This window comes from Drosophila innubila, assembly GCF_004354385.1.
Source record: "Drosophila innubila isolate TH190305 chromosome 2R unlocalized genomic scaffold, UK_Dinn_1.0 1_C_2R, whole genome shotgun sequence".
Classification (NCBI taxonomy): Eukaryota; Metazoa; Arthropoda; class Insecta; order Diptera; family Drosophilidae; genus Drosophila; species Drosophila innubila.
The window spans coordinates 13,081,255-13,106,093 of NW_022995374.1; the positions used below are offsets into that span (position 1 = coordinate 13,081,255).

A 24,839-nucleotide genomic window follows, 5' to 3' on the forward strand; every position below is an offset into this window, starting at 1 on the left:
GGTGTTGGGTTTTGGATAGAGAATTATCATTCGGTTACGACTTCAGTTCCGGCTTTAAAAATTAAACGGTTAGTTTTAGTTAACGGTTCCAGTGTTATTCCCTGATTTTTCAAAAAATTTGGAAAAAGAAGCTTTTATTTTTCTGATTCCAGTTAAATTTTCTTGTATGTTCATTTTTTTTAACATGTTAAGTGCCTATGTAGTTCTTTTTAGAGTATTTCTGGAGCTTAGAAAAAATATTGAACACCATTTGGAAATGTACAAGAATCAGAATTTTACTAATAATAATAATATATAATAAATTATTTTTGTTATCGGATATTCTTAATTTTTTTTAAATTAATTTTTCAACTTGATATTCCTAATTATAAGATTTATAGTTTTGCGTTCCTTATTCCATTTTTTCCCCTAATTTTGGTATTTTTCGTATTATTAAAATGCCTCGCTGACAGCATACTTGTTGTATACTATAACTTTTTGTTTGTTTACCTCAAGTCAAATAAATCTTGCGACTTGCATTTACATTTATCAACTCCTGCCAGAGTCTCAGGTAGTTGCGGCATACAAAGAACCTCTTCGAGCTCTCTTGCTGTAGCCTTGACTGAGGTCGCCTCTCAGCGCGGCTCAATTGTTGGCATTTCCCATTAACTTGTACGTTTCTATTTATATTTTTAGTTATACCAATATTTATGATTATCATGCGTGCTTCTCCTGCACATCTTAACTCTGTTCAATGTCAGAGACCGAAAGACGTGCCGGAATTTTCAGCAGAATACGTGAGCGCATCTTCTCAAGAAATGCTACAGTTTATAAAGTAGTCGAATATGTAACATAAATAAGATTATAATTTCGATAAGAGATATGTAAATTTGTATAGATATTAGAAATTATATCTAGAAATATGAATAACTTATAAAATGAGCAGGAATAGCAAGAATAAATTGAAGAACAAATTCATTAAAATATATTTTCAAGAAAAGTAAATTTAACAGATATTTCATAGCATGCCTAAGACTGAAATAAATTAGCTGTTGGCCAAAAATCACAGCTGAATCATCATAGTTATAGCCGAATAGGGACATAAGTGGGTTTCATCAGCTCTTTTGGCAACAAAATCAATTACAATTACATCACAAGAAACACAATTCTAAAGATATTAAAAATTCAACAACCCACGCAAAAAGTTGAACTTTTGCGTGAAGATTTGGCAACTCTACAACTACAAGCAACAACAACAGCAACAAGAGCAGTGCTGACACCCACACACAGTGGGACAAGTTCATAAAATGTGACTGACAAGTTCATAAACTGACAAGTCGTTGGCCTTAAGATTGTTTGCCCTCGCAGGCGGCAATAGTTGTAAACAATAAACAATAACAATAGCAACAGTCAAGGGAAATACAAAACCAACCCCCAGGGAGAGGGTGACAGAAAAGGGAGACGAAAGGGGGATGAGGAACGGGGTTCAAGTCGTAGGTAGCCAAGGGTTACTGTTGCTTCTAACGAAATATTTGTATTTATGTACATTTGATTTGAAATTATACGAAAAGTCAAATGAACATAGAATTTAGCCTCAAGTCGTAATTGTTCTATAGTATTTAATTCTATACCTAATTATTAGTAAAAATTTCATGTTGAAAAGGGTTTATCAGATTACATACAAATTAGCGAAGTCGAGGAAAGTGTCCTACGATATAGACACTATATACATTCAGTCGGCATTATGGCCGAGATATTGTCACGCGAAAAGGAATTATTCAAAATTAATCAGGACCTCAATCTGATGACATTGGGTCCCACTGATGAGCATGGAATGGGAATGGCAATGGGACAATCACGATATGGCACCTATCTAAAGCAGAAGGGTCCCAGTACACTGCTCAAAAAGAAGTTAAATGCCGAGGTGACAGCAGCAAGACCCACATCAGGACGTGGACACAAAACGAGAACAAACAAAAGTGCGGGAACATCGCCATCGACAACGCCTCAGTCACCAAGGGATAAGGTAACACCTGCCTTGATGACACAAATGGCCAGGTCAAAAGGCGCCACCCTCTCCGAGTGGAAACCGAGCAAGGCACAGTGCAAATATTCCACCACACAACCAACAAGTCGAGTCGACAGCAGCTTCACCCGTAAGGCGACTCACAAAACCGCAACCTATGTGAAATATCGCAATCCGAATTTCACGCAAAGTCCATCATTGGATCTGTTGCTGCGCAAGGATGAGGAAACGGCGACCATCACGCAACAGCAACAGCAGCTGGTGGAGATGGAGGTGGAGGTAACGCAACAACGTGAGACACGTGAGAGCACCACGGTGGTAAATGGCCAATCGAAAAAGCATCTCACACAGGATAACTTCATCAGGTAAATTACATTTTAGCTGATAAAAATCTTAAAACTATAATATAAACCTTTAAATTGAAAACAGAAAGGATTAACAAATTATAAAAAAAATATATATATATCTAAGTTTTTCTAATTATCCCCAGATTTTACACATTTTTTATTCATTCAGTTGTACAATTTAATAATTTTTTGTAATTATTTTAAAAATCTCAGTGCATAGTTAAGACTTATTTTATTTTCCGGGCTTAAATAAATACATAAAACATTTGTGGAAAGGATTTTTATAATATACAGAGAAGTAGGTCGGATTAATACAAAATTTTTTTTTTTTTAACATTTTAGAGTATGTTAATATGTTTATACATAATAGTAAAAAAAAAAATTTAGTCCTCTGTTGCATACTCAACAAAATCTGTGGCATAAAATTACGAATAATTCTAAAAAACAATAATCAGAAAAAATAACTTTGCTAAGAATATATCACATTCCGCATTAACCCACCGCCTCTTGCAGGTTTCTCAAGGCAAAGGTTGTCATATTGGAGGAGGATCATGGTGCGCTCACTCAGGAAATGAGCGTACAAAGGGAGCGACTGGATGAAGCTATCTTAGCACTACGCAATGCAGAGAGTCAACGGGATCAGGCCATCAGTTCCAATACCAAACTGTCTGACCAACTGCAGCGACTTGAGCAGCAGCTCGAGGATGCGAATCGTCGGCAAAAGGAGCGTCAACTGGAGTACAGCAATCAGCAGCGTGAGCTGGAGCTGCTCAAACGTGACAACAAGTTGTTAAAGCAGGCCAATACCAATCTGGAGAATCGCTTGGCCCGTGCCAACGATGAGGCTGAAGCGGCACGCCAGATGCTCAACCAACAAACGGGAGATAAACGCGAGGAGCAGGAATTCCAGCGCAAGGAGCTCAAGGTGCGGGACAATCGCATCAAGGCATTGAAGCGTCAACGGGCGGATCTCTTAAATGCCTACAAGAAGCAACTTTTCATGATTGACAATCTGAAGCGGCAGAATAGTTGCGTCGAGCAGGCGGTGGCCATTGGTTTTGGAGAGAAGGAGTTCAACAAGGTCCTCGAATGGAATATGTGCAGCAAAAGTACATTTTAATAACAGTCTATCACACTATCAATTTTATGTTTAATCTTTGTGCGCATTTATACTGCTTGTACTCAAACCATTATTATGTATTTGTATATAAATTAAATTTGATGTTAGGACACGCTGAAATTCCCTCAAGCAATCTCGTTTTCAATTACAACGCTACTAATTTGATTTCTATGGCAAGTGTTAATTCAAGGCAGTGCTGCTGATTTAGACTTTTTCCGGATGGATCTGTGCTTTTGAAATTTATTTATTTTATTATTTTATTTTATTTTATTTTAATTTATTAAAAATGTAGTATTTATATTAGTAAATCTTATGTTTTTAACTAAAAAGCCATATACAAATAATTTCGGAATAATATTTATTAAAAATTGTCAGCTTTAAGAAAATATTATTTGTCTTTTTGGTTGCTTTATCGTTTTATTTGTGGTGAGTGGCATCACTGGTGGTGATTGTCAAGGGGTTGCAACTGTGGCAACTGCACTATAAAAGCTCCTGTTGTGGCAGCCATAAATCACACAAGCATCACAGCCTTCAAGGAAGTAACAGCAACAATTCCAGTCTTCGCTACAAGTCAACACCACGCCCAATAAAGACTGCAAAATGACCGCTCTACGTTGCACTCTCACCTTCCTGCTGATTACAATCATTGTGGCAACAATTCTGTTGCACAGCAGCGATGCTGCCTACAGGAAGCCACCATTCAATGGCAGCATTTTTGGGAAGCGCAACGCATTGGGTAAGTTTTATAAGTAAACAACTGCAAGATTTGTTCTTCATTCAAAATAAACTCAATCTCCAGATTATGATAATGCCAAGGCCATGAATGCTGCCTGCGAGGTGGCTGTGGAGGCGTGTCAAAGTTGGTTTCCACAGAACGATAGCAAATAGGAGCACGCCTTGAGAATGCACATTATGGGACTGATCTTCAACTTACACGCTATGAAGCAACATAACTCTAATCTTTGCTGTAACTGCCTAATCACAACCAGCGACTAACAATTATAACTTATCTTATCTTACGAAAAACAAAAGCATGTATAAAATGTATTTAGTTTAGGTCATAATTCTTATCAACTTATACAATACATACTCAATAAACTTAGAGCAATGCACTTGATCCTGATTCTCTTAAACTCAACTACAGATAAATATGTAAATATGTTTCACATGCTTGAGATACATATAAAACTATATAAATACATTTATATAGTTCGTTTAGCTTTATGCTTAGTTTGTAGAATACAATTTAAATAGATTACTATATAAAAATATAGTAGAGCTTCTTAGTCAACGTCGCCGACGCTGTCGCATTTCGTTTATATGCTTACGCAGGTATTTCATGTAATCCACCATGGATGAGGTGAGTGCCTGTAATAATAGATAACAAGATTTATTTCAAAAATGTGAATAGTAACAGGAAACTAGGACACTTATAAAACAAATTTAATTTGGGATAAAACAATTAGGAAGATCCGATTACAAAAAATCTTGCACAAATATTTAAAAATTTTCAAAACTTTCTTAATTTTTTATTCCCGTTTTGTTTCCTTAAAATTAATTCCTAGTTCTTATGTCTTCTCTTTTTTAGCTACTTACAGCATCCAGCACATATCGTGGTATATAACCTTTCAGATCCAGGCATAACACCCACTCCAGTATGCAGCTATCCGACTTGCCGATGATCTCACGGAACGCGAAACCCGACACAATGTTCTCACCTCTGTGGAAGAACAAGATCTCTTGTAGAGTAAGGTAAGTAAATTGGAGTACCATATACCCACCTGGTATATTTCGTTGTGGGAGGCACGGCTGCGTATTCGACGCTTATTGCTGCGCTCATCCACACCTTATCCTTGGTCTTGCCCACCCCAACGCCCGTGTCCGTTGTCGGAGTAAGCGTGTCCTTTATCGTGATCTGAACATCATCTACACAATCTTTAGCATCCTCAAAAGATTCATCTAGTGGCGGTGGTTCAACAACCAAATTTAATACAGCGCCTAAACCTTTGGCGCCCAGACTTTTGCTTAGTGTGTCATATGGAGTCGCTGGAGCTGTGGACGCTGTACATACTGGCTCTGAAGAGTGCAACGTGCTTCCTCCAAGCAGCCTGGTACGAAAGCTACCAACACTGCCAGTTTGCGGCGTATTCGAATCAATGTCCGACAATGTGGTTACACTGCCTTCGCAAGATCGATTTAGAGAGTTATCGTCCTCATCCTCGCTGCTGAGCTTAGCTGCTTCGTCGTCATCACAGATTCTTCCATTGCGAATTAAACGACATGAACGCAGATTGACAAAATCCCGACTCTTCACCATGCCACCGCCACCTCCAATGGACACTTGGTATGTTATATCCGTGTAAGAGTTGATTGTCTAACAGAATATTAGAAAGGTAAATTGAAAAATATCATTACTAATTCAAAAATGAATACAAAAAATATACTTATTTAAGTTTGTTTGAACTTACGCGCACTTTCTTCGACTCCAACAGCGCTGGATTCCACTTGGGCACATCCTCAATGCGATAAAACAGCTCCTCCATCAGAGCCTTGGCAGGATATTTGAGTCGTGCCTGTTAAAGAAAATATACACAATTAGTAAATTTATTATTGAAGTTTAGAAGTTTTCCTACACACCGTTAACTTGTAAATTTTGCCAATTTTGTCCCGCTGCGTGCTGTGTATAGTATCTCCCTTTGGTGTTACCTTCTCCACTTTCCAATCGGTGGACTCAATGAGCTCATATGCCTTGCGCAGGCAATCCAACCCCATCTGATTGTACTCATCATCCTGCAAAGCAAAGAAAGATCAAGTAAGTAAAATGTATAGCAATAAGACATTTTTATTATAACAACCAAGAACATCTTGAAGGTTCATTTGATGACTGAGAAACTCGATAGCAGCATCTTTTATAGATGCATACTTCAAAGCGAAATTGTTTTATTCAAGTGATTTAAAGTATGCGCATAAATAAATGCCTAATTTACCTGTTCCTCCTCCTCGTCAGAGTGATGTGCTGTGTCCAAGGGTGAATAGAAATCTGTAACGCTTTGATTCGCACGTTCAGGTCCGGTCAAAATCGTTGGCTGCTGCAATGGTGGACGATCAGCTGTGGTAGCGGCTAGGAAAGAAAAATATACATGAATAAATGAATATGTGAATAGATAAAACAAACTGCAACCTTTACAATAAAACGACAATTTACCTGTAAAATAACCACGTGCATGCCGCTCCTGGGGTATAACACGACAGTCCAGGAACCAAGCCTCGCCCCAGGCCAGAATGAATGATGTTATGATGAGTATAACCTCGAATACTTGCTGTTTGGAGTGCACCCACTGCGCAGAAACACATATTCATTTAAACCAAAAATAAATGTAAATGTAAACACTAACTTACATCGTAGTAAAATACTTTGGTGATGAGAAACAAACATGAAGCACTCGTGGACAGCTTTAAAGATAATTGAAATTTACAATTAAGGCTACAGTCAAATTACAATCACTTACCGCTATGATGGACCAATGATTTGTATATAACAAGGCATAAAAGAAGATTAAAACTAAAAAACGACAGAGAGCCGTGGCAACTACATCGAATAGCGATGAATATATTGTATAATGTACAACTTGTTTATCAAAAGCCTGGAATATATTGTCGCCACCGATCTGCAAATAATATTATAGAGAAATTAACATATACATATATTTAGTCGTCAGAACATATGGAATACATACAACTATGCAAATGAGCCAAAGCAGCGACACAAAGACCAAGTCAAATGTGACAAAGAGACAGAAGAATCGACGCACCACCGACATTCGTCCATCCTGCATATAGCCGGCTAGGAATTCCTCGGTAAACAAATTAATGGAATGCGGACGTGCTGGGAAAAAGATGTAGATTCAATAAATTAAGAAGGTAATTTACAATATAAGGGTGCATTTTGATCGACTTACGCATATTGTAGGGCATGTGGTATGTGGTATGGTTGCCATGTCGAGCATTTGAGACGAAGAGCTGGGCAGTGCTCCGTACATCATCTGAATCATTTTGGGACATGATTGACTTGAATGTTTCGGCTTAAACACTTAGCTCATTGTACTGAATAGAATTGCAAATCACCTGTAGTTACAATTAACAATGGTTAACAATAAGCGTATATTGGGCTGTCGTTTTATCAGTAAATAATGCAAACACTACACAATAAACCAACTGTCGTCGATAAGAATGCCAAAAACGAAATGCCATGGATGACTAATTAAATTGCCATGAAAAGAGTTTCCTCGTCGTCGCGGTCTTGTTCCGCTAATTTTATGTTTATGCTGATAAGGCAGAATAATCTATGTATTTACTTACACAAATTCTAATTGTTCTTCACTGACTTGACCCGATTTAAAACTCACTTAGTTGATTATTTGAACCCCTTGTCTGATTATTTACTGATAAGCTTCGACTCTTTATTTTTCTTTGTTTTTTTTTTTAATAAACATAATTTTTCAGCAAACTACAAACCCGCATTCACCTATTATACCAATTGTTTTTATATTTACCTTAATTATGTTGTGCACTCTCAGCGTAGGATTTAAATGAACACCTATTATTGCTGGCAGTATAGCACCATATAATTGTTAATTCTAATTATCAATTTGTTAGGCTTTATTTAGTTCGTACAACGGGAACAAACGGGGGAGAAAAGAGACTGCACAGCTGATTTCCAAATGTAATTCTAGTGCTGCCAACTTGTTGTAATACTTATGTCAAGTTGGCAGGCTTGGTTTCGGATTAAGGTCCATTTTTATATTGCGATCAATAACCGTTTTAATACCAAACACAAAAAATACCACTTCAAATAATAAAACCGTTTAATTTCATTACATTTTACCTAATTACTTAAATGAATTGAAATTATTTTAATGTCGTCGTATGGCTTGTCGGTTTTGGGATTTGCTTTAGCATTACATATATTGAGCACCACTTCCATGCCTCGAAACACACGACCAAACACCGTATGCTTGTTATCCAGCCAAGGCTGTATGAGAGAATTAAATATTTAAAAGTGAATTTTTCGAACATTAGCTTAGATTAATCATACCGTAGGCAATACTGTTATAAAGAATTGACTTCCATTTGTATTTGGACCCGCATTTGCCATGCTCACAGTATAGGGACGATCGTGTTTCAAACTCGGCACAAATTCATCCTTAAAGTCATTGCCCCAAATGGACTTGCCGCCAGTGCCTGTGCCAGTGGGATCGCCAGTCTGTACCATAAATCCCTTGATAACTCGATGGAATATATGTCCATTGTAGTAGCTGTTTTAAAAATAAATATGAATTATTAGATTGATGTTAATACAGGTAAATCTAAAGCCTTACCCATTCTTTGCATGCACACAAAAGTTTTCCACGGTTTTTGGCACCTCCTTGAAAAACAGTTTCATATGAATATCCCCTTTTGTGGTGTGTAGTACCACATTTTCATATATGCGTTGTATAACTAAAAATGAGTAATCAATTGTATATATAATGTGTTGTAATGTAAAATAGTATGTAAATTAAACCTTCTTCTAGTCAGTGTTAGCGTGTAAAAGACAATACACAAGTGTTAGTAAATATTTATAAATTAAATAGGTTAAATGCGAGCAATTACCTTGAGACTCGGGCACAGCAATGATATCTTCCTTCGATGGCTTCTCATTGAATATGTCACGATCAACATCTTGCAGATCCGAAGGCAGACGTCTACTATATATGTAAAAGCGATTCTTTCTATAAAGGAAATGAATTAATTATGTACTTTAGATTCTGCCGTTTGATAACCAACTCACTTGTAGGCTGTACAAAAGGCTGTTGGATCATTAAGCAGATTTTGCAGCGCTGGATTCTCGCTGGCTTCCTGTTCGAGGGTTATAGCTGCCTTTTGTCGCTTGATTCGACCCTGAAACAAGGCCACTTGCAGCGGACGAATATTATCCGTTTTACCCAGAATTGTAACACAGCGATTTGTGGCCACATTGATAACTTTAATGCCCAGCATTGTTGGATAAAGCAGAAAATGACCGGTGCTGTCGAATAGAATGTTGAGCGTTGTATTTTGAGCAGTCTTCTCCAAGTCTCGTTCTGCAGCCATTCTGTAATAATTGTTAAAATCTCAATTAGTTAAAAATTGAAGAAAGTAAACTTAACTTACCGTCTGCCAAATTCCATGTTAGGCAAGGCATGCGGCGTTTGTTGCATTTGGGTGTAAGTGGTTAGTGCTTCATCGAAAACACGCAGGAGTTTTCCGGTGTTGAACTGAAATACGCGTACTTTGCGATCTGTTGAAATTGCAGCAAATCGCTTGCCATCTGGCGTTGATGCTAGGCCAGTCACTAATGTCTTATTCTTGGCAAACTCAAAGAGACTCGTATCCAGCTTGGATTCAAAATTAACCAAACGCTGCGGGAACTTGTAATCGTGCTTGGAGTTCTGCCAATACTCTAAAATGCCATTAAGATCCACAGAAATAACCGTTTCCATTGCCACATTGAAACACATTGCAACAACAGGTGCCGAGTGCAGCTTATCCAGCGTGCGCAAGACTTCACCTCCGCTTTGGCCATCGTAAATATATATGCAATTGCTCTCCGAGTCCGTGCTGTAAATACCCACAAACATGTATGAAACACATGGTTTATGATTCCAAAGAAACTTACATAGCCAATCCTTGCACGGCATCTCCTGGCGAGTTAATCCACTCGCTACAAAGCGGCGTATAACCCAAGCGTATTATATTGATCATATCAAAGTTGACCACATCGAAGACTTTAGCTGTTTGATCGCTTGCCGCTGAGCAGAGTAATGTGCCGCTGCTGTTGGTCGAGAGTGACTTGATCGGCACCAAATGACTACGAAAATGCTTAACAAAGTCAATGCCCAGATCCATTTTTTTCCAAAACTTGATATGGCCATCCAAACTGGCCGTAATCACAAACTCCGTTTTAGTGCTCACCAAATGCGTGATGACGTCGCGATGCATGTAACTGCGCTCATAGCTTTCGGCGTTGGGCAAATTCTCCAAGTAGATGTGTTCATAAGGCAGCACTGTATAAGCATATAATCAATTTAGTCCAAAATTATAGTCATTGTAAGTTTTGTTTACCTTTCTTCTTCTTAGCCGGCACCGCAGCGGTTTGCTCCGATGGCATTGGTCCAATCCAGCCTTCATCTTCGCAATCTGCCTCTGCCTCCGCTGCAGCAGCGTGCTCCGTCTCATCTGAATCTGCAGCTGCACTACGCTTTAAGTCTTCTCTGTCAATTTCGTTGCTCATTTTCAACAAATAAACGTATAAACAAACGCAAAACAGTCAAAGCGTGCAATTTGCCAGTAGTCAATGAACTATCGAAATTCTAATTCGATAACTCGATAACGTGAATGCAAATCAGCTGTTCGCAATTTTACTGAGAATGGCAAATTGCGCTGTCGCAATTCACACAAATTGAAAACATAACAAGCCACAGATTTAAACAACGTTAAAAAATCTGTATATATACAGGAATTGTAAATAAAGTATGCAAAAGACCAGCGAAGAGGATAAGACGCATACCAGCCAGATTGCGTCCAAGCCAAGAAACGATGCGGACGACGGCGGCGGCGGTGGAAGCGGTGGCGGTGCCGCCAATCGCATTGTTGTAAATGCAGCACTTGGAGCGACAGAGACACGCATACGAATCAATAAATGGCGCGTACGCGAAGGACAATTCGTTTCTGCGGCACAGATTCTGTTCTTGTACCAGCAGCTCGGCGATGATGGGAAACCTATTAAGAAAGACGATACCACAATCCATAAGTATAAATCAAATCGTGCTGGTGTGGTCAAAAAGCGTCTACGCAAGGAAGGCGAAATTGTGATAAAAGGGTGAGTTCTCATCTTCTTCTTGTTCTTCTTCTTGTTTTTTATACGAGTAGGAGGAGCAGGAGTTGGAGCGGGCGGTGGGTGGGTGGAATGCAATTATGCACACATTGGAGGCAGCGTCACATGAGCGTATACATAAAATGAAAGCTTTTGTTTTTATTATGATTCTCTTCTCTTACACTCTCTCTTACTCTCTTTTTCGCTTAGAGATGCGCTTTTGGAGTTATCCGAATGCATACACACAACCGTTATCAAGGACATGTGCGCAGACTGCGGCGCTGATTTGCGCCAAAACGAAAATGTATGTGATGTGGCCAATAAGAAGAGAAACATGTTTAATTCATATTATTATTCAAATTGTTATCTTAAATAGGGACAAACATCTGAGGCATCGGTACCGATGGTCCACACAATGCCCGACTTGAAAGTTACCCAGAAGCTGGCTCAGAAATTGGGACACGATGATACACGCCGCCTGCTCGCTGATCGTAAACTGGTTTTGTTGGTGGATCTCGATCAGACTGTCATACACACTACCAACGACACAGTGCCGGACAACATCAAGGGCATCTATCATTTTCAGTTGTATGGACCTCAGTCTCCCTGGTATCACACGCGACTGCGCCCTGGCACCGCCGAATTCCTGGAGCGCATGTCCCAGCTGTATGAACTACATATTTGCACATTTGGCGCTCGAAACTATGCGCACATGATTGCACAGCTGCTGGATCCCGATGGCAAGTTCTTTTCCCATCGCATTTTGTCGCGCGATGAATGCTTCAATGCCACCAGCAAGACCGATAATCTAAAGTGAGTTTAATTTTGTTAAATCTTAAATTATTTAACTATAACTATATAATCAATATTTCTTATAGGGCACTTTTTCCAAATGGCGATTCCATGGTCTGCATTATCGATGATCGTGAGGATGTTTGGAACATGGCCTCCAATTTGATACAAGTGAAACCTTACCACTTCTTCCAACACACTGGCGATATAAATGCGCCGCCTGGTCTGTCCAAGCATGAACTAGATGGCGAGGGTGTTGATTTCAAAGGTAAACCACTCTAACCACCTTGCAGAGGGTATTATAATACTCTTCAGAAATGTGTAAAGTGTTAATAGACAGACTTCTTAATGTATATTTATTCTGTATATTGTCTTCTACATTCTTAAAATATCTCAAGTAAACTCATATGAACGATAAGCTAAAAATTGAATACAAAACTTTGCAAGAGTATAAAAGCTGCGGCTTGTCGAAGATAACTTTTCCCTTTAGCTGAATTTAACTAACAACATTATTTCTTTTTTAGAAATTGATAAAATAGCCGAAAAGAAGCCGTCGGAGAGTGTTGACAAGGAGTCGACGAAAACCGAGGATGTTGATGCTGACAAGGGCGACAATACAGTTTCCAGCACAAGTAAGGACGAGGAGGTTAATGAAGAGTCTGTGGACGTTTTTGAGCTGGAAAGTGAAGCAAAAGATGTAGAGACAACAAGCACATCCAGCCATACAGAAACTAAAGAAATCGCTGTAAATAGTGTCGATAAACTGAATGGAAAGGCATCTGCCGAAGAAGTCATGGTTGTAGATGAGAATTCATCTGGTTTGTCAGAGCAAGAGACACAGAACAATGCGAAGCACGGCAGCGATAGCGATGACATCAATGTCACTGATGATTTGCCCTCGGATAACTCAAAAGGCAGCAACAATGCTGAGAAATCGGCGCCCAAGAAAGAGGATGACGAAAGCATCGCATCGTCGACCAGCGGCGAAGATAAGCGTGGGCCAGAGGTCGAAGATGACACAGCAGAAGGTAGCGATGATGTGGCCACAACATCACAACAACAGAGCACCAGCCCAAATGTTAAAATAACCAACGATGGGCAGAAACAAATTGAAATCGAGGATCCCGATGATTATTTACTCTATCTGGAGGTTATTCTGCGCAACATTCACAAGCGCTTCTATGCGATCTACGATGAGACTACAGAAATACCCGATCTCAAGATAATTGTGCCGAAGATTCGTTGCGAAGTGCTGCGTGGACAGAATCTAGTCTTTTCCGGCTTGGTGCCAACACAAATGAAACTGGAGCAATCAAGGGCGTACTTTATAGCCAAGAGTTTGGGTGCCGAGGTGCAGTCAAACATAAGCAAGGAAATAACACATCTGGTTGCCGTCAATGCTGGTACCTATAAGGTTAATGCAGCCAAAAAGGAGCTCAACATTAAGGTGGTCAACGCCAATTGGTTGTGGGCCTGTGCCGAGCGCTGGGAGCATGTAGAGGAGCGTCTCTTTCCGCTGGATCGCAAGGTGCGCAACAAGGGCAGACAACCACCGGCACATTGCCACAGTCCCGAGCATGTGGTCAACTATAGTGAGAGATCTGAGATATCGCCATCGAGCAGCATGCAACAGGAGCAAGGTGGCAACTTCCGTGAAACGCTTAATCCATTGCTGGTCTTCACCAACGCAGACATTGCAGACATGAACAAGGACTATGATACCTTCTTTGAGTCTGATTCGTCTAGTGATGAGGGACCCGTCAACTTTGGTAAGTAAAAGACAGTAAATTATGTTCAATTTAATAATTTGTTTGTTTATTTTAGAAAATCCGCCTATGGATAAGAAGTTACTAAAGCGTAAGCGTGAGGATGAGAGCTCGAACCGTGCCCACGATTTCTTTACACGCTCCGAGGATGTCCTGATGGGAGCGCCAACTGCAGACACTGCAGATTTCGACAAGAGCTCCAACGAGGGCGATGAAAACGACGATGAGGAAAACGAGGAAGATGATGACGAGATGCCAAGTGCCAAGTTTCGGCGTGGTAAGTAATCCATATGTAATTCTCTAATATATAAAATTCAACTAAATTACCTTACTTACAGGCGAGGAGCTGCCATCTGATTTAGAAATGGGTTCGGATTCAAACAGCGAGAACAACAATCAAGAGGATGACGACGGTGAATGGAATATGATGGGCGCTGCATTGGAGCGTGAATTTCTTGGCCTTGAAGATTAGATCTGCAACTCCCCATTTTGGACATTTAGAATTTCTGAGATGCACTCGCTGTCGAGGCATGAAAGATTAGACGGCGATAATGATGTTCAATATACTTTTGACATTTCAAATGTACCTACTCTTCAAAATCAACTAAACGTAATTAAAACAATTTTCGGATGGTTTATCTATGAACCAACAAGCGAAGCAATAAACGGAAAAATTACATATGTAGAAAGAGAGTGAGGTAGTTGATCCAAATGCGAGATTATATATAAGATGAAAGATGCGCACTGTATGTATTAGTAGTTAATATGTATCTACTTTTAAACACACAACCTAATTTAAGCGAAAGCATATAAACTTTCTATATGCACACACATCCTACATACATAGCGTCTATTTAGGAATCTTGTAAAGCTAACGCTGTTCCAAAATTTTGATAGCGATTTAGTAGCATCCATATAAATTGTAAAATCAAAAATATCTCACTGTAAGTAAAATTGCGTAAATGTAAATGTTTTAAAAATAAATTCCGTTGAAACGGAGGAGTAGTAACTAGTGTTTACTTTAATATCAATCAATCTCTATATTATAATGTTTGTTGTGTGTTTTAATACAAGACAACTAAAAGATATAGTAGTATATATAAATGTACATACATCAAAATGAAACGTTTCACTTTTCCAAAATAAATAAATGTACATATCTTCACGACTTATCCTTTACTATGTCTTGTTCATGGAGCGCTGTTCCTTAAAGCGGCTGATGCGTTTCTTTGGCGCATGTGCATCTATATACTTGCCCTCGGGCAAGGGCTCAGGATCCGTGGCCTCCTTTTCGACCAGATCATGCATTACCTTTTGATAGGCGCTCATGTCACGCAGTTCATCATCAATGGTCCGTGGCTTTTTCTTCTTGTTTCGGTTCTTTTTGGACTTGTTCGTCACATGGTTTGGTTCCGACATCTCACTCTTGGCGCGAGTCTCAAGTTCAACAGCCGATTTGTTGCGCAATATGGATTTGGTTTCCACTGAAGACTCTTCTACCTCAGCTGGGAACTTGGAAAACTAAAAATAATATAATAAGTTAAAAACCTTAAGTAAGTTTTGTCTTCGTAATGCTCACTTGAGCCCGTGGATCATCATAAGCAGCTTTCCTTGCTTCTTCCTTCAGTATGGGCACTTTTAGCTCTTCTTCTCCCTCAAAACTATTGACATAAATGGGAAACTCATGCTCTATCTGCTTCTTTGATAGCGTCTTTTTGTATAGATTGTAAATGTCTGCAGGATTCCCCGGAATCATCTCATCGCATTCAGTTGCAGGTGCCACTGCATTGGAATGTTTGACACTAATGTGTAGTGTATTAATTCTTCCCGTAGAAGCCTCTAGAATTTGATTAACCAAATCAAAATCCTGCACACTTTGATGCTCCTTGACAAATTGCAGATTTTGTTCTACTTTTTGCATAATTTGCGAAGTAACTGGTTTCACAGGCTCCTTTACGCGGGCTTCCTTTTGGGATTCTAATGGTTTTAATGGTGCATCCAGAGAAATGACCTCACGGGATTGTTGTTGCTTCTGCTTGGACAACATTTGAGCAACGGTTTCTTCCTTTCTAAAAATCAATTCCTCATCGGTTGCGGCAAATGATATACGTCGCTTTTTATTAATATCGATTGAGTCGAGCAAAGATTCAGATTCATCGGATTGCTCATCTGCGCTGGCTGCTTGTATTTCAGCAAACATCATGTCCTGTAAATCATCCTCCAGGCAGACAACCACATTCATCAAATGTGTCAGCTCATCACTTATGAAATGTTCCTTTTGGATTTTTCGCATTTTTGATTTTATTATTTGCAATTGCGATAATAGAAACTCTTGTTGTTGCTGTATCGGCAGCTGAGCTAGCTGTTGTCGTATTAGTTTTACTTCCTCTGGCTGGTCAGGATCATTATCATCGTATTCGTCTTCGTCATCCTCGTCCATACCGTGCACATCTTCAGTTGGTTTTTCAACTTCATTTTTGGCTCTGCTAAATCGAGGTCGCCAGTTTAAAGCCGTTTGATCCTGCATTAGATTTCGTACCAAATCACTGGTGCTTTGCAGATTTTCCTCCTCTTCTGACTGTATTTCAGCCTCTTCATGTTGCTCTTGAGCCTCCAGCTTATCGAGTATATCAAATACCTGTTCATCAGTCAGCACAGTCATGGGCTGTGCTTCTTTATCACAGATTTCACTCTCAGATTGAGGAGTTTTCACTTGATTACTTTGCTCATTCAAGCTGGCAGGATCAAGGCCAAGTTCCTCCATCATTTCAACCAAATTGAGCGTTTTAAATGGATCCTCGTCAGCCGTTAGAGATTCGCGATACTCGCGTTCTTCTTGCTTCTGCTTTCGCAGACTTTCTTTGTGTTGCTCTAACCAAGTATTGTGTGCCTCCTCCTCGAAGGCTTCCACGATTTCAATTTCACCTGCATTGGGCATAGCACCCTCCAACAGAGGCTTTTCCAGCTTGTTTCTATAACACAATGAAATTTAAGTTTTAGAGATTAACACAGATATTCTTCTTAACTTACTGCCACAGTTCTGCCTCGACCTCAAGTTTCTTTAGATGCTCCTCGGCCAGACCTAGACGGTGCTGGCAAATCTCTTTGGCCTTGTGGGCCGAGCAAGCAGAGAAATAGCCCTGGTAATGACCAACAAGCAACTCGTTTGTGTGAATTAACTGGCCCGGCATGAAAGCCTTCTTGCCAATTGGCACCATAACCTCGACAGTAAGCTGCTTGGAGAACATATCGAGGTTCTTAATTGCCGTCTCATTGTCCGCCTTATAGGCTTGCCAACGCTCTGTTTCATCGGCATTCTTGCCGAGTGCCTGAAATAAACACCAATTTGTACTTTATCAATGAAATATTTAAATATTCTTCCCCTACCTGTCTAAGCACAACGTCGCGCCGCTCCATCGTTGTTTATTTATCGAAGCTATCGATGACTCCAAGTCGATTAATACAGTGTGACCAAATGTCATTAGTCAAAAAAGCTACATTTCTTTGGTGGGAAAAGTTCATACAAAGTTTACAAGACAGCTAAACTTGATTTAACGAGCATTTAGACATTTGGAATTTTAACCTTCTGTTTAAAGTACTTAGTTGCCAATTATTTGTGTCTTTACTCAATAAATAACATATCGCAGAATTGTGTATGACATATAGCAGGGTCAGCTCGATTTCATTAATTTAAACATTAAACATTTAAACATTTCTGACAGTTTTTATTCAAATAAGTTGACAGCTCTGGCAGTTACAAACTTTTTCAAGGGGATTGCAAATAAAACCGTAATCTATTCATTCATATACTAATTGAGTTTTTATCTTACAGATACTTGTATTATATATTTAGTCAGTAATCTATAATGATAATGAAATAATTGGCACAGCTAGATAAAATTGCAATCTGATTGTTTTGCACTTTATTCAGTATTGTAATTGTTTTTAGCATACAAGCTCACTTATTACAAATTAAAAAAAAACACATTCCACACGTGCAGGCTGTAAAGTTGTCTGATTTACAAAATCATGGAACGTTTTAAACGTTACATGCAACAGCAGTATTTCACGAGACCTAATTATATATAATATTTATATAGTTAAGCCTACGTTCACAATAGAGAATTTGTTAATTGTGTACATTGGCATTGTTTGTTCTTCTTTGTTTTTGTTTGTGGCCGTGGGATAACAACTAATTACATACATACAAAATTTACATAGGAAAAGCTATCTTTTGCTATTAATCGTTGTTGTGTAGAATCTGGATTTATTTACGTTGCGCATTCTTGGCACCAGCTCCAATCACATTACTATCTTGTGGGGGGAAATTCTTTGAGAGCTCATGCGTTTTCTGATGACTGCTAAAATCGGGAGCCATGAGGACTTGCTTGCATTTGAGGCACACTTCCAGGCTAGGCAACGATTTCTCTTGATGCGACGTTAACGTATTCACATATTGTTTATGCACAAGATAGAGTTCCTGTAATAAAACATGTTTAAGCATAAATACAAGTTGGAATAAATCAAGTTTGTAGAAATTAAACCTGTTGTTTGCCAATGTCGGGCAGCATCACTAAAAGTTCGGGGAACAAGCTGTGGAACTTGGCCATCATCGCGGATTGACAATACTCATAGTAGGCTCGACCTGTACAGGAGCCGTCTCGAAACTTGGATGACAGCAAGCGAAATTCGTCAAAGGCCTCCGGTGATTTAAGCACCTCTCGCAGTTGATCCACCAAATTCTACAAGAAACGTACCAATATAAATGTTAACTACAGTTGAAGTCAAAAAATTGCGGCTCTTCTTACCTGATTCCTGTTGGCGGTATCTGGCGGATCAGTGTAGCTGAAGGAGCTCGGCACAATGCTGTAATTCTCTCCCGAAGAGCTAGTAAAAGTAAGATTGTTCGGAAGCTTTGCCACCGAATTCAATGTGACATTGGACATGAAACCAGGTGGTGGTTTAATTAGACCTGGTGGAGTACGCGTTGTCGTTGATTGATTCCCATTGGTGTTGTTAGCATTTGCTGGCAGTTGTTTATCGTTGTCGTTGTTGTTGTTGTTATTATTTTTCTCCTTTTGCTTGTTGGCTTTTGGCTGATTCTCTTGGTTGTTGTTCTCCTTCTTCTCCTTTGATTTCTTATCCTTCTTGTTGGTCTGCTGTTGTTGCTCTTGATTATTAATATTGTTTTTATTGTTGTTCAGGTTGCTTGCACTGCCTTTCGGCGCGGGCAACAACGGCGCTGGGGCAACTTTGGACTTGCGATTATCCAGTTCTCGTTGCTTCTTCTCCGATACGGGCTTGGTCCAATTTAAAGAGGCAGCTGATCCGCCATTTGGCTTCGATAAAGGCGGTCCCTTGGCGCTGCTTGGTCCCAAGGAAGGAAATTCAACTGCCGTCAGCTTGGGCGCACTCTTCTTTAGAGCCTCTATGCGTGCTTTGGCCTCCAACTCTTCCTTTTGTACCATTTGTATCTTTTGATAGGTGCTCGGATGCGCAACTGAAACGTAGTCATCCACAAGTGTGCGATGCTTGGCCGCAACATTGGAAATGGATACACCCGAGTTGCTGGGCAACATGTCTTCTTCTAAATTGCGTGGCATCCTCTTGCCCTTGCCCGCTGGTAGTGCGGGGAAATCCATTTCCGGTGCTGCCTTCTTGTTCGCATTGGCTGCAGGTCGATTTGACACATGCAGCATCATACCATTAACTGGTGCATTGCCACGTGCCACAGTGCCACCGCCAGAAGCAGCACTGGCTGGCTTCTTAAAGCTCGCTCCTGCAGGCTGAGCGGATTGAGCAGCTCGGGCATTAGCATAGGTATTGCCAGCAGCTGAAATACTGCCACCAGCAGCTCCACCCAAGGCTGGAAAGTTTTCTTTGGTGCGTGCAAGTCCCGAGGTGCCGCTTAGATTGCGCATTGACGGTGGCGCAGCTCTGACCAAAGACACATTCGGACCAGGTGTCAGGCCAGCCAGCATGGGAAACTCCTCCTCATTGCCGGCATCAATCGTCACGGGCTGACTCCGTTGTGTGCTCGTTGAGGGCAACTCATCCAAATACTCCTGGTGCTCCTCATTTCTGCATGTCAAAATAATGTTTATTCAATAAACTTTAGATAGATTTATACTATCTATTCACCTTGATCTCATGTTTGTTATCCCTTGCTCACGTCTTCCACGTGGTCCTAATGTTATCTCCAGTTGCAATGTCCGCGTCTGCTTTGCCTGCTGCTTGTTCAGCGATTTACCGTGCACACTTGCCACGTGTGCTTTGTACTCAATCTCATTGCGAAAGGCGCCAGTGAACTCCTCGGTGGCACATTTGCCCTCCTCGCATAGATAGTGCTCCTTGCGAAAATGATCGGCCAAGTCTGCATAGACGCTGCATGGTGATACAGTTATCAATTATCAGATAAGAACTTGCTACAGTATTTTGTGGAATGGTACAATTACTTGTAAAAATCATTGCAGCCATCGGCATCGCAAAAGTGACAAAAGTAGTGATCGCGTCGCAAATGTCGAAAGAGTTCATCCCGATCCACGTAGCGCTGATTGCAGTACTCGCATAGAGGATGACCACGATGGGATGTGTTGTCCGGGTCTCCCTTGGTATTGTGAACAACCAATTCAGCCTGTGTATAACAACGACGCTCGAATGTAAAGATCTTCAGTGTTTCCACACACAGATCACAAAAGTACATGTTGTGATCACGCAAGACATGATTCCTCAAGGCCTGGAAGGTGCGGTAAGGCGGCACATCGCAGCTATTAAATAAGAAACTTTTTTAATTGATAAACAATCCAAAGAAATCATTGGAAACTCACGTTGGACACGGGTGATCGAGTAACTGATAGAATTTCTGCTGAATCTCAGCGCTCCAGAAGCCAATGCGATACTTTTTGCTGTAGTAATCGGAGCGATTGTTGGCTTCAAGTTCACGATAAGGCAACTTTTCCAATGTAAATAGAACCTGCAAAAAACAAGTTTTGTTTAGTTAAGCACTTCAGTTTATATTAATGAAATCTGACCTTGGAGAGCACATGACGACAAATGGGACACTCGTTCTGCTGGCAAAGGACTCTCATTCTTGTGGAGCACTCGTAGCACACTGGATGATCGCAGTCCCCAATTGAATAGATTTCAACGTTTTTAAAACACACCACACATGCGTTATCATCGATGCCCACTTGATTGTTGACCTCCGTCATGGATTCACTTGATTTCGTGCTAAATGTAGCACCTGCTGCTGCTGCTGCAGCTGGCCGACGTTGAGGTCTGCCCGAAGAGCCTCTTGATCTTGAGTTCTGCATGGCAATATAAGGGGGATATTTCTACTTGTTGCCAAATCTGCACAAAATTTAGTCTTGTTGTTGTTATTGTCAGCACTGTATGCTTTGTTGTATTTATTGATTGGCAGTACTTTAACCGAATATACTTTGCCCTGCGCTGTGCAAACACGTTAGTAATTAAGTTTTCCTGCAGCAATTCTGGCCCAAAAATCAAAGCGACGACCGACTTTTTTTTTAATTTCTCTGAATTTTGTCAGCGTGGAGAATGATACTATTCGATTGGCTGCTTAAGTAATCGATGACTGTGGTCAGCCATAATATGGTCACACTGGTATTCAATTTCACATATACTTGCAATATTAATAAAAATGAAAATTAAATTGTCTGTATAAATAAAATTATGTGTATCTTTATGTTTTCAAAAATAAATATCTGTCACAATTTACAAAGTGTTTGTTTCTATTTTGAAATCGCGTTAAGGTATTTTTTAGGTACAAAGTCAATTCAGGCTTTTTATAGGTTTCGGTAAATCAGCTGTCCGTATAGTTTTTTCTAGCTTTCTTGCATCGCATTTAAGCTATTTTTTGAATGCTTTCCAGCCAGAAACAGCTATTATTATTATTAACAACAACAATTATAAAAATATCAAATTTAAAAACGCAATAAAAAATAAATAAATTTGATGAAAATTAAAATTAAGAAATTAGACAAAATTAAGGTTTACATTTAAATTAAGGTTTTAAGTTCGTCAGCCTTTGGGAAGAGAAGTTAGAAAATATAATTCTAAAAAAAAAAATTAAAACATTTAAAAAATTCTATAAAAAAAATTTTAAATTAAGTACAAAAATGAAAAACAACCCAACTTCGGAAATGTACTTTTTTTTCTAACGGATGGCGCATTCTTCGTTCACTGAACGAACTGTCTTTGAACTAAATGACGTACAATCAGGGATTTAGTTCGTTCGTTCACTTTAGTGATTAGTTCAATAGAACTTATCCGAACGATTTGATGTTCGCCCAAATTACAATTCCTTCCTCACGTGTAATTGGCAGACATTTGCTGCGTCCAATTTTCGCAACGTCAGCAGAAGCTACTGCAACCAGTTATAGACAAATTCAAATAGAGCATTTACGGGAAAAAAACTCAACAATGCCGCTATATCATACAGTTGCAAAGGGAGCAAAGAACTCTCCAAACTACAGCCTTTATTTTAGTAAGTACTCAAATCGAAGTGCAAATAGATTAAACAAAAGTATATAAAGCCGTGAGTGACATTATTATTCATGAATTAAATTTATTTAACTTTCTGCTGTTGATATAAACAATTATGCAACAAGTTGCCATTAATTAAAAATCGTTGCTTTATCAGCGAAATCAAATGCCGGTATCATGACACTGGACAAGGTGACGCAGTCGACGCTGAAATGTGGACTTTGTTTTTACGATTGTTTATTATGAAACTAGTGGGCATTCAATATCTTTTTTTACGCTATATATCAAAGAATTGCTGTTGCCTAAGTAACATTCGATATGGGGTCAATATAATTAATCAACTGATTGCGTGCTTTGAGTATTGTAGACACATTAATTACAACGCTTCATAATTTCTGCTATAATTTGGTAATAGAAAATAACTGCGGCAATGTCATCTCGCCAATGCACGACATTCCATTGTATGCCAATGAGGAGAAGACCGTCTACAACATGGTTGTTGAGGTGCCACGTTGGACAAACGCCAAAATGGAGGTAAGCACATAATAGAGGAGACGTTAACTATTTAGAGATAAACACCCGATTGCGTGTCTGGTTCATTTTAGATTAGTCTGAAGACGCCCATGAATCCCATTAAGCAGGACATCAAGAAGGGTAAACTGCGTTTTGTGGCCAATTGTTTCCCCCACAAGGGTTACATTTGGAACTACGGTGCCTTGCCCCAGACTTGGGAGAATCCCGACCATATTGAGCCATCGACAGGATGCAAGGGCGATAATGATCCCATTGATGTGATCGAAATCGGTTATCGCGTTGCCAATCGTGGCGATGTGATGCAGGTTAAGGTTCTCGGCTCCATTGCGCTCATCGATGAGGGCGAAACTGATTGGAAAATCATTGCTATCGATGTTAATGATCCCTTGGCGTCAAAGGTCAACGATATCGCCGATGTCGATCAATATTTCCCTGGCTTGTTGCGCGCCACCGTCGAGTGGTTCAAGGTACACAACAAATGCAAATTAAGCAACAAAAATTACAATACTAATGTCATTTATGTTTGCTTAGATCTACAAAATTCCCGATGGCAAGCCGGAGAATCAGTTTGCGTTTAATGGCGATGCTAAGAATGCGGATTTCGCCACTTCCATCATTGCCGAGACTCACAAATTCTGGCAAACTTTGATCAATCAGCCCAATGGAGGCAATTCGGGAATCGCTTGGTTTGTTTCACTGAATTTCCCATTATAGAATCTTATAAATTTCCCTCTATTTTCCAGCCAAAACATTAGCAACAGCAACTCGGACAATGTGATTGGCAAAGGAGAAGCTGCCAAGTTGATGGATGATGCTCCAGATGGCGGCGATGTCGAGGAAGTGGCCGACACAGGTAAGGTTTATTATGTTCGCGCAAAGCTTTAGTTAATTAACAAAACACGCTTTGCTAAAATGCACAAACCGGATAGAAATTGTCCAATTCGCATGCTTTTTTTTTTACTAACCACAACAAACCAAAGATAAAAAACCAAATTCTGTAAATATTGTCATACACACACCTTTGTAATCGGCTTATGCTTGTTAATTATGCTATGTTATTCTATAATATATTAAATAAATATTGTGCCATTAAAAACATCTAAATCTCTTGTTTTACAGTCGATACTTGGCATTTTATACATCTCAAGTGAATGAACCGCAAATTGATTTGAATAATTAATTGTATTGTATTGTATCAATAATTATTGTAGCTGATTGAATATGAATTGTTGATATTGATATTGGAAAACTCACTAAACTGAATAAATAAAGATTTTGCACCCAAAAAATACTACAACGGCTGAAAAACGACAAAATCAATTGAAATAAAGTGGGCAAATGCATTCCACTTGAAATATACAGTTTTTATTTATATTTTACGACTAGATCCAAACAAGTTTAAATTAATTAGGGTACATATAATGTAATATCGAAATATGCTGTGGTGGTTATTAATGTATATGTGTTTCTATATTTTTTTATGATTTAAACCTTTCATTTTCTTCTTCGCAGAGATGTAGTTAGAATTAGAACGTAAACATAACAAATTAACTTAATTGCTTAAAGGATACACAAAAAATTTACAAAATATATAGGTATATATATGTATACTATGTATGTATGTATGTGGTAGGTACACACATACGTTGTATATGTAAAAAACTTTTTAAAAGAAAGCAAACTTAAATTTTAATAAATTTCATACTTAATAAATTCCCATACTTATGTATGTATATAGCTATATATAGTTGAAAACTAAACTTAATTTGGGGCCCTATAACGAAAACAATTTTACAAACTTCTAAATAAAAAAAATAATATACGAGAATAAGAGAAATTGTGCGAAAAAGAAATTTTACACTGTCATATTTTGTTT

At 39.2% G+C, this 24,839-nt stretch overlaps 8 protein-coding genes across 9 annotated transcripts; 4 read left to right on the top strand and 4 right to left on the bottom strand.

Moving 5' to 3' along the window:
• The first annotated feature begins 1,549 nt into the window (after positions 1 to 1,549).
• On the top strand, positions 1,550 to 3,601 carry LOC117783519 (testis-expressed protein 9). Its single transcript, XM_034620943.1, has 2 exons — positions 1,550 to 2,370; positions 2,866 to 3,601. Exons 1-2 carry the CDS (start codon positions 1,724 to 1,726, stop codon positions 3,470 to 3,472), a joined length of 1,254 nt encoding a protein of 417 aa, XP_034476834.1. The 5' UTR covers positions 1,550 to 1,723; the 3' UTR covers positions 3,473 to 3,601.
• A 391-nt stretch (positions 3,602 to 3,992) lies between these two features.
• LOC117784741 (neuropeptide SIFamide) lies at positions 3,993 to 4,584 on the top strand. Its single transcript, XM_034622549.1, has 2 exons — positions 3,993 to 4,208; positions 4,272 to 4,584. Exons 1-2 carry the CDS (start codon positions 4,073 to 4,075, stop codon positions 4,358 to 4,360), a joined length of 225 nt encoding a protein of 74 aa, XP_034478440.1. The 5' UTR covers positions 3,993 to 4,072; the 3' UTR covers positions 4,361 to 4,584.
• LOC117784740 (steroidogenic acute regulatory protein-like) lies at positions 4,516 to 8,179 on the bottom strand. The gene is made up of 12 exons (XM_034622548.1): positions 8,026 to 8,179; positions 7,432 to 7,597; positions 7,210 to 7,358; positions 6,982 to 7,140; positions 6,872 to 6,925; positions 6,678 to 6,810; positions 6,460 to 6,593; positions 6,110 to 6,262; positions 5,941 to 6,045; positions 5,254 to 5,846; positions 5,069 to 5,192; positions 4,516 to 4,840 (listed from the first exon to the last, which is right to left on the bottom strand). The coding sequence occupies exons 2-12, from the start codon at positions 7,532 to 7,534 to the stop codon at positions 4,760 to 4,762; spliced, it is 1,788 nt and encodes a 595-aa protein (XP_034478439.1). The 5' UTR covers positions 7,535 to 7,597; positions 8,026 to 8,179; the 3' UTR covers positions 4,516 to 4,759.
• A 140-nt stretch (positions 8,180 to 8,319) lies between these two features.
• Positions 8,320 to 10,864, bottom strand: LOC117783211 (peptidylprolyl isomerase domain and WD repeat-containing protein 1). Of its 2 annotated transcripts, XM_034620481.1 has the most exons (9): positions 10,616 to 10,864; positions 10,170 to 10,557; positions 9,665 to 10,111; positions 9,303 to 9,605; positions 9,125 to 9,243; positions 9,036 to 9,041; positions 8,851 to 8,971; positions 8,568 to 8,787; positions 8,320 to 8,504 (listed from the first exon to the last, which is right to left on the bottom strand). In XM_034620481.1, exons 1-9 carry the CDS (start codon positions 10,782 to 10,784, stop codon positions 8,358 to 8,360), a joined length of 1,920 nt encoding a protein of 639 aa, XP_034476372.1. In that variant the 5' UTR covers positions 10,785 to 10,864; the 3' UTR covers positions 8,320 to 8,357. The 2 variants fall into 2 exon arrangements, with proteins under 2 accessions (XP_034476372.1, XP_034476373.1); XM_034620482.1 differs by lacking the exon at positions 9,036 to 9,041 and having other exon boundaries at positions 8,358 to 8,504; positions 10,616 to 10,784.
• A 1-nt stretch (position 10,865) lies between these two features.
• On the top strand, positions 10,866 to 14,933 carry LOC117783209 (RNA polymerase II subunit A C-terminal domain phosphatase). The gene is made up of 7 exons (XM_034620478.1): positions 10,866 to 11,372; positions 11,577 to 11,670; positions 11,743 to 12,179; positions 12,245 to 12,426; positions 12,683 to 13,927; positions 13,983 to 14,201; positions 14,263 to 14,933. The coding sequence occupies exons 1-7, from the start codon at positions 11,026 to 11,028 to the stop codon at positions 14,394 to 14,396; spliced, it is 2,658 nt and encodes an 885-aa protein (XP_034476369.1). The 5' UTR covers positions 10,866 to 11,025; the 3' UTR covers positions 14,397 to 14,933.
• LOC117783210 (unconventional prefoldin RPB5 interactor-like protein) lies at positions 14,930 to 17,360 on the bottom strand. The gene is made up of 4 exons (XM_034620480.1): positions 17,312 to 17,360; positions 16,955 to 17,253; positions 15,504 to 16,896; positions 14,930 to 15,445 (listed from the first exon to the last, which is right to left on the bottom strand). The coding sequence occupies exons 1-4, from the start codon at positions 17,339 to 17,341 to the stop codon at positions 15,104 to 15,106; spliced, it is 2,064 nt and encodes a 687-aa protein (XP_034476371.1). The 5' UTR covers positions 17,342 to 17,360; the 3' UTR covers positions 14,930 to 15,103.
• Positions 17,361 to 17,817: 457 nt separating this feature from the next.
• Positions 17,818 to 21,578, bottom strand: LOC117783993 (E3 ubiquitin-protein ligase ZNF598). The gene is made up of 7 exons (XM_034621579.1): positions 20,956 to 21,578; positions 20,752 to 20,897; positions 20,380 to 20,691; positions 20,066 to 20,308; positions 18,733 to 20,005; positions 18,469 to 18,666; positions 17,818 to 18,404 (listed from the first exon to the last, which is right to left on the bottom strand). Exons 1-7 carry the CDS (start codon positions 21,235 to 21,237, stop codon positions 18,192 to 18,194), a joined length of 2,667 nt encoding a protein of 888 aa, XP_034477470.1. The 5' UTR covers positions 21,238 to 21,578; the 3' UTR covers positions 17,818 to 18,191.
• Positions 21,579 to 22,212: 634 nt separating this feature from the next.
• Positions 22,213 to 24,260, top strand: LOC117783080 (inorganic pyrophosphatase). The gene is made up of 6 exons (XM_034620259.1): positions 22,213 to 22,430; positions 22,845 to 22,963; positions 23,035 to 23,430; positions 23,495 to 23,649; positions 23,707 to 23,816; positions 24,083 to 24,260. The coding sequence occupies exons 1-6, from the start codon at positions 22,226 to 22,228 to the stop codon at positions 24,112 to 24,114; spliced, it is 1,017 nt and encodes a 338-aa protein (XP_034476150.1). The 5' UTR covers positions 22,213 to 22,225; the 3' UTR covers positions 24,115 to 24,260.
• Positions 24,261 to 24,839: the final 579 nt, after the last annotated feature.